General features: G+C 32.3%; 1 protein-coding gene across 1 annotated transcript; it reads right to left on the bottom strand.

Moving 5' to 3' along the window:
- Positions 1-10: 10 nt before the first annotated feature.
- LOC108551677 (glyoxylate reductase/hydroxypyruvate reductase) lies at positions 11-2167 on the bottom strand. The gene is made up of 6 exons (XM_017905923.1): positions 2068-2167; positions 1720-1847; positions 1140-1329; positions 814-977; positions 449-739; positions 11-235 (listed from the first exon to the last, which is right to left on the bottom strand). The coding sequence occupies exons 1-6, from the start codon at positions 2133-2135 to the stop codon at positions 120-122; spliced, it is 957 nt and encodes a 318-aa protein (XP_017761412.1). The 5' UTR covers positions 2136-2167; the 3' UTR covers positions 11-119.
- Positions 2168-8683: the final 6516 nt, after the last annotated feature.

An 8683-nucleotide genomic window follows, 5' to 3' on the forward strand; every position in this document is an offset into this window, starting at 1 on the left:
GTTTGCGAGTTAATATTCTTAAATGCTCTAAAAATATATTATTATTGTATTAGTTTAAACAAATATATAAACAGATTGTGTAATAAAAATTTAAACATACATGTAAAAAAATATATTAGTTATAGTTCATATACCAACGGCTTATTCTCTAATCCATTGAGAATGTTTTGTGCTGCAGTAAGAGACATATCAATGCGAGTCTTCACAGTAGCACTGCCCATGTGAGGTATAATCACTGCAGTACATTTTATATTTGTTAATATACATACAACTTTGCTACACATTTTTATTATTAACTAATATGTATACTTTATATAAAAATATAAAACAGAATTCTTGCTAATAAAGATATAAGAAAAAAAAGGAATAAAAAATATGAATTAATTTGTACCTTGGATTCATAACATTACATAATTTTATTTCGTATACTGTAATTAGTAGTACTCACCAGCATTGGGAATTTTAAGAAGTTCATGGTCAGTGGGCAACGGTTCAGGATCCGTAACATCAAGACCCGCCGCGAAAATTGTATTATTACGCAATGCTCTTATCAAGGCGTCTGTTTTTACAATTTGTCCACGTGCAATATTTACAAATATTGCATTCTTTTTCATTTTACCAAAAGCGCTATCGTCAAACAATCCTCTAGTTTCATTAGTTAATGGGGCAGCGACAATTACAAAATCACTTTGTGATAGGAGATCGTCAAGCGATACAAAATTCGCGCCAAGCTCATCCCCTATGTAAAATTTAATTACAAAAATATATCCACTAATATACATATTTCATTTTTACATGTATACTTATGTATACCTGCTTTCTTACGAGAATGTCCGGTATAAACAAAACGAGCTACTTCAAATTCCTTTAATCGTTTAACGATAGCTTGTCCAATATTGCCTAAACCAACGATACCAACTGTTGATCCTCTTATATCTTGACCAAGTAACCATTGGAAATTCTTTTCTACGTGACCTCTAAATTTGTAAGAAATTATTTAATATGTCATTACGAGAATTACTAAATATATTTTTCTAAATTTTTTAATCAAAATTTTGGAATAAATATACTATTTATATTTTGATGAATTATAATTAACAAAAGTGAAAGAATAAAAAATCAAATTTGTTTCTAATTACTGTTCAAGTTTTAGACGTCCTTCATGAATTCGTCTTGCTGCATTTAATGCCAAAATTACCGCAATTTCTGCAACTGCAGCTGATAGAACCATAGGCGTATATCCGACTTTAATACCTCTTCTTTTAATTTCGGGAACATCCAAATGATCATAACCAGCTGATATTGTTGAAACAACCTTTAGGGATGGTCCTATTTTTATGTATATTAATACATTATTGTTTAATACCTTTCTAAGTTTTTACGATTAAAAATGTATATTTATTGTTCCAGAATCTAACACAGTAGTGGGAATAACTGTGAGGGTCATTTATATGGATAGTATATATATTTAGTATACATATTTAGTATATACATATACATAAGAATCAAAAATTACTTTAGAAAATACAACAACAATTTAATAAATAAATTCTTAAACGTGAAAGTCAGTTATTTATAATTATGTATAATACTTCATTAATTAAATTTTAAATCTTCAATTGATTAACATTGTTACTATTGACTTCTTTAAAATTTGTTAATTTTGTAGAAACTTAAATTCAATATCTCATTTAAAAGTCAGTATAATTCGGTATTTACCTGCGATATTAAGAAACTCGCTATTTACGTCGATATGACTAGAGAGAAGGATTGCATCGTGACCAGGAAGAACTTGTAGTACATCCTCGCGATTAGTTCCAACATTCTGAATGATTGTAACATCGCATCTAAACATAAAAAGAAAGAAAATTTCAAGTACCTACATTTCATACTATATTATATTGTGAACTTTTAAAAATTCATTAAAAAATTTTAAATTAATAGATATTCATAGTGTTAAAATTGTATAATATCAAATTATTAACCTTCTAATTATCTTTTTTTTGTTTTTTTAATTGGGAGAATATTATATTATTATTTTTTTAAAGAAATGTATTATTTACTTACGTTTTTCGTAAAAGTTCTATACCAGCTGATGGTATATCATTACTAGTAACCAATACACGTGGCTTCATTGTTCTTTATCAAAGCAATGTTCTTAATGACAAACACGTCGTAAACTGAGAGAAGAGTAACATTCCTTACATTATATAACGCCATTATCTGAGTATGTGCGCAAGCGCAAACTAGATTGTAAGATAACGAACTGACATGTAAAAAACACGATATGATGTTTGCTTTTCGTTATAAATATATAAACTAATAAAAAATAAGTTATGATTTTAAATGGAATTATAGATAGAATTAACATTGTGTAAAGATTGAAATTTCAATTTGAAAAAGTCCTGAATATATAATATTTTATAAAAAATACAGTATATAATTGAACGTGTACAATGAAAACTTCCTTTATCATATAATTCACTGTTTACGAGAAACATACAAATGATAGATAAGTTGTTGCTTGTTTATCAATAATGAAAGCAATTTTGTTTTCTAAACAATTACATGTGAATAAAAGATGTAAGAATTACAATATAAGAAATTCTTTCGAAATCGTACAAATAGTTCAATATATACGCTATATATGTCTTGGATATAATGAACAATCATGTGCATATCTTATTATACTTACATGTTTTTTATTTATATGGTCTTATATGGTATAAATATAAATATAAACCTGATATATACATTTTATTAATATATTCCAATAAATTCATTAATTTTACATTAAATAAATTGAATAAAATTTCTAATCAAAGATTTAGTTTACAATGGTGATCTTTATTACAAGACAGTATGATAAAATACAATGGAATTTAACAGAATGTATTATGTTAACTAGATTGCCTGTTCATAATAATATGTACATTTAAAGTATTGTTTCAACAAGAAACTAAAAATCACAATAAAAATTAGCTATATCCACTAACATCCTTATTAAATATCTTTATAAATAATATGTAAGTAAATTTTCTGTCTTTTATTAGAAGAAATAATTCCATATTTAGAAATTATTTTAAAAATAATAGGTACAATAGTAGATACAATATAAGTATATTCAATATACAATACGGGTATATAAAATTAATTTCTTGCGTAGTTTAGAGAAAAGGGAGTATTTAAATAAATATAACGAGCCAAAATATTGTTGGACACAAACCACAATATCCTGTTATGTAGGCCGTTCAACGGTCTAAGAAATTCATCCTTAAACCACTTATTTCCTTAATAACAACTATAAATCCAAATATAGAACTGTGAAAAGAAAGAATAATTTATTAGCTATAATAATAGAAATATTATTCTGTTTAATATCGGAATAAATTACAAGTTTCTGCTTAACCTATGTAGGGTTATAGCGGTACCTACATAAGGATGGCGAAATACCATAAGCAGGTTATTTATCTTCTTACTTTTGAGACAGAGTTAGTTATATTTTATTCGTTGAATTTATTGGAGATGATATTCGAATGAAATTTTATACGAATAATGCCCAACTGTGTTACGCAGCATCATTATGTGATTTGCACTCCCGTCGCTTTATTTCGCGTATAGCATGACAAAATTGAAGAAAAATTGGGAGAGCTACTCTAAAACGGGCTTTTCCAACCTATTTTAACTAAATATCGCAATTGACAGTGGAAACCTAGAATCTACAATCGATAATATGTCAATATGCAGTATCATTATACGATTATCACGACCCGTCGCTTTACTTCACACATGGCAGATCCACATTGAAGAAAATCGGCAGAACAAATAAAGAACGGTATATTCTATGCAAATAGAACCAACAATCGCCCAGGAAAATCGAAATTTGGAAAATATAAGCACGGAAACTGAAACTACGCACTAACGTTCAGAGATTTTATGCTATCATCACTTTATTTCACAAACGAACCGACTAAATTGAAGGAAAATCGGCTGACCAGTTAAAGAACAGTAAAGTTTATGCAAATAGAGCCAACAATCGCACAGGAAAATCGAAATTTGGAAAATATAAGTGGGGAAAGTGAATCTATACACTAATGTTACAGGATTTTACCCTGTCACCACCTTATTTAAAAATTGAAGAGAAATTGGTAGAGATATTATGTCAAAATTATTTAATTTATGTCGAAAATTGAAGAGAAATTGGTAGAGCTATTAAAGAATTGTCTATTCGAAGCAATATGAGCTAAAAATTGGCAGGGACAATGGAAATTTAGAATATATTTGTATATACGATGCTTCTTTATAGACTGACGATTCTCGACTGACCGTGGTAACGGTTTCTTTTCTCAAGCCATCACGTGACCGAACTCTCTGGAAAAGTCCTCGCACCCCGCACCCCCCTTTGAACGCACACGCTTTTCGCACACGTATAGAAATCTAGAACATATAGAAATGTAGTTCGCATATTTCGTATAGTTCGTACAGTTCGTATAGTTCGTACAAAGCGGCATATCCTGACACGTTTTGTGCCCCCACAGCATCTATTCGTGGCGTCGCGACGCGTGCGTCGTTTCCACTAGACAGTTGGACGGTTGGACGAGGTGGCACCTTCCCATTCCACTTCCAATACGCGGCAGGCCCAGGAAATTTCAAATTGTTAAAGCATAAACAAGCAATGAACCACGCTGACTGGTATTAAAGCCATAACAAATTTTCAATGTTTTGATTTTTTGTTTTACTTCTGTTTAAATCAGTGACTTCCTGGAAAATTAAGTATTCCTAGAAATGTTTTGGAAAGAATCAAGGAATCGTTTATGTCTCTACCGATCGTATGCGTAGAATTTTATAGGCTGCCGCGCACTGGAAATGGAAGGGGGGAAGCTGACTCGACGAATAGGAGAACTGCCTAGCGGAAACTACGGCGTGTGAGATTAGTCTTCCGCGGAAATTTGACGGGACCGGACGTGTCGAACGTCAACATGGGGCGTAACTACCCGCGGCCTACCTGTTGCGTAGTACGTTCATTTCTTTTCTCATATCATTCGTATGCTACTGTTAACTTTCTTCTATTAATACGTACTAGTTTTTGAACATTTTGAACATCATTATAGTAAATCTATCTAGTTTTTTACGTCTTTTCTGGTTTTACAATTTTGAATTTGGTCGTTGAAGTTACCAGTAGCTTAAATTTAAACAGGATTATTTAATTTTATCATAATTAGTTACGATTTCATATATTTGTTTTAAATTTTGTATTTTCTTTTGTGCAGATCATTAATGGATTGCAAGAATTGCGTAAGACGAATTAGACGCCAACGAATGAATTTGAGAAGCAAATATGGCCGCCAACGAACAAATTTGAGAAGCAAATATGGCCGCCAACGAACGAATTCGAGAATCAAACATGGCCAGGAACATTCGAGAACGAAGTATGGACGCCATGATGGTTCATCTTCGAATCTGCAACGTTTTCGTGAGAACCTGGTAATATTGAACTTATAAATTGAAATAATGAACATTGTACTGTATTTCGCTCACGAATATTTTGTAACGCCGTCATAATTTTCCCTTGAACAATAATTTTCATTATTTATACGAAAGCGTCGCCATTACAAACACGTACAATTTTCGACGCATGCCTGAAAAGGGTTACTGCGCAGTATGATTGCGCAGACATATTTCGAAATCCACTAATAAACTGTTTCATATAATTTCTCGCATTTAGCGGTATTACAGTACAATACTTCTAATATTTTCCATTTATTCGTGAGTTTTCAAATAAGTGTTCTGCTTAACGCGTTCCGTGCCAAGCCCTTTTTGCCTGACTGAAGATCAAGTTACGTGGCCGGTGGTATACGTGACACGGAACGTGTTAATACATCTATCATCGACGAAACGAGTAACGGTCAACCAGGACTTTATAAAAACAACAGTAGTTTTTTTTTAACGAGCGTTCGACAGCGAGCAGAACTCTCCACCCCATCCCCCCCTAATTTTTTTCTTTCAGGAATCTTTGTGGCCGCGCGCAATGCGACCGGTAGAATCAGTGTTTGTTTATATATCGAGTATAAAATTTCCTTTTCAGAGCCCGGTAGCTCTTGCAAGATATAATCATAACTGTGATACGCGAAGCTAGAGTCAGTGTTTGTTCGTCGATCGAAATTTAAGCGGACGTGATAATCTTTTTTTTTTTTTTATATATTTATTCTTGCCTTTTTCCCTAAATATTCGTTACCGGTATTAGAGTCAGTTCTTGCCTGGAAAGGATCCAGCGGTGCTCCAAAAGCCAAAAATGTAAGTATGATTGTACATCATAAATTAATTAATTTTAGTCTTTTTAATTTGTTTTAATAATTATTAATTATGAAACAAAAAAAATAAAAATGTAGAGTTTAAGAGATTTCAAACTATTATGTTAAAGTTTCAATTTTTCGCTGTTTAAAGCTTTTCAAATTAAATCGTGTCTTTAAAAACAAACTATAATATCCAATTCTTTGTTACAGATTTTTGCAAGCACTTTTTCATGCATCCAGTAAATCTACCTTCATGACAGCCACCACGGTAGTGATCTTCACATCGGTTTTCTCCACGATTTCGTGTCGGTAATCGCAGCAATGTTCTCCGCATCATTGGTGAGTCGCATGCATTTTGGTTCCTCTGGTCACTCAATCATGTCGTAGGATGAAAGGTCCAAATCGACACGAGTGATTGGTTGTATTACGTAGAATTTTTTATGAGCATAGTGACCGTTGGTATTTATTATACCTGTGAATAGTAACAAAATGTCTCCTGTGTTTTATTTATTAATTCAGGATAGGTTTTCTTGCACATCGCGTATCTGAATAATAATAATAAAAATATGGATAATTGGCTTGTAGTATATTGACATAAATAATACAATATTGTTAATTAGTTTACTATACAAATGTTGGAATATTTTGTAGTGCAGAAGTCGAATGCCCTTCGACTTCGTTACTATGAAAATTATAATTATGACACAGCAACAATGGTTATATATCTTATCATTGTTGTTTTAATAAATAAACGCCAATTCCATTTTTCGCTTTTTAGTAATGTTCAATAATTTAATTATTTGGTTGATTTTAGTTGAATTTGAAATATATTAATATTAGCATTAATTTTCTTTCGTTCCGAAATACATTGGATATTATGTGCAAGAAAACATTTCGCGACAGATAGATTTTGGAATCAAAGCAATAAATATGTATTCTATTTCTGTATTTTCGAAAATGTGCTTTGAGGAAAAAATCATCTGAGATTATTTTCATTGATTTTTAACTTAGAGCCAATTTAATTAGATCGAGTTTTTATCTTTGCTGTCACGAATAAATTCCTTTTTCATTATCAATATTTTCTTTTGATATTCAATTTTCAATAATTCCTTAATTTTGTAAAGTCATGGTAGATAAATTGAAAATATATAAGATGAAAGAATATTAGTCCGTTAAATAATGCTAATCATGTTTTTAGTTCAGGATTTTCAGATTTAACCCTTTCCGTGTTCATTGCCAGGAACTCACTCACGTGCCCCGGTGCTACTTGGGTGGGTGAAAGGCAATGGGCATGATGACCATAGTTCATAAGTTTATAATAATTTTTTTCGCGGCTGACGATGAGTTAGGGTATCGTGCACGACGTATTTTCCACATTGTGTGTGTGGTTAGGTTGTGGAATTACGTCGTTCGTACATTTGCTTCCCTTGCTTTTGCAAATATTTGTGAATTTTGAAAATTCGTGAATATTAATCGCAATAGTAGAATATAATCCGCTATTAAATACAGCGGATTATAGATATAAACGCGGTAATGTTATTAATTTTCGTACTTCCGCGATTATGATTTTTTTTCCGGGAACTAATACACTCGCGCTTTACGCAAAGGTCTCTAGCCATTGTCAGCCGATTTCAGGAAATGGTACGTAAAGTTAGAGTGTGTATGTAGCCAAACTCGGGTGTCGGGGGCGTCCCGGGACGCTTTCTGTAGTGTAGGTTCTTTGCGCCCGGGTGTTATGTGTGAGAACCGTGGAGTGTGGTGTGTTGGAATGCCTGATTTTTGCCATTTTTTAAATATAGGGTTAGGTAGGTAGGTAGTATACTTTCTGGTGTGTCTGTTAATTATAAGTAGGTAGGGCCGGGCAGGTTGGCACAGTCTCTGATCGGGTAAGCGCGTTTTCGCGTGCACAACCTGTTTCAGGAAATATAATTTGAATAGTCGACGGTGAAGCTGGCACGTTTGGGGGTTGCCATTCGTCACTAGCTTTACCTATCGATTTTTTCAAATTTTCGTCGCGGTCGTGAATCCTTTGGATGAGAAATCATTCCTTTTACTACTTTGTCACTATGCTCTTATTTAGTAGTATGTAGTAGTAGTAAGTAGTAGTAGTTTGTTTACTGGCCGACGTACATCGGTCCATCATCCTGTTTCGGGCAAATCGCGATTTTTGTAAATAGCGTTGCGAGTAATTAATCACGGTTTGAATTAGTGTTGCGAAGAAGACCAGATTTCGCGATTTTAATTAGAGTTGCGAACAAATGTTGATTTCGGTTTGAATTAGAGTTGCGATGAAGTAATGATCGCGTTGATTTAGCGTTGCGAATTATAAGAACGCGATTGTTTTTGATACCCCTTTATATAAATTATTGTTTCTTGTTAAATAGTAATAT

Source organism: Eufriesea mexicana, unplaced genomic scaffold (assembly GCF_001483705.2).
Source record: "Eufriesea mexicana isolate 0111107269 unplaced genomic scaffold, ASM148370v2 scaffold4907, whole genome shotgun sequence".
In the NCBI taxonomy this organism is placed as follows: Eukaryota; Metazoa; Arthropoda; class Insecta; order Hymenoptera; family Apidae; genus Eufriesea; species Eufriesea mexicana.

Bases quoted from the DNA above. Each gene is read 5' to 3' on its own strand.
- LOC108551677 (XM_017905923.1), bottom strand. From the start codon at position 2,135: ATGAAGCCACGTGTATTGGTTACTAGTAATGATATACCATCAGCTGGT. The intron at 1,848-2,067 runs GTAAGTAAATAA...TTTTATGTTTAG, and splicing joins ATAGAACTTTTACGAAAAAC to ATGCGATGTTACAATCATTC. The intron at 978-1,139 runs GTAATTAGAAAC...TTACAAATTTAG, and splicing joins GGACGTCTAAAACTTGAACA to AGGTCACGTAGAAAAGAATT.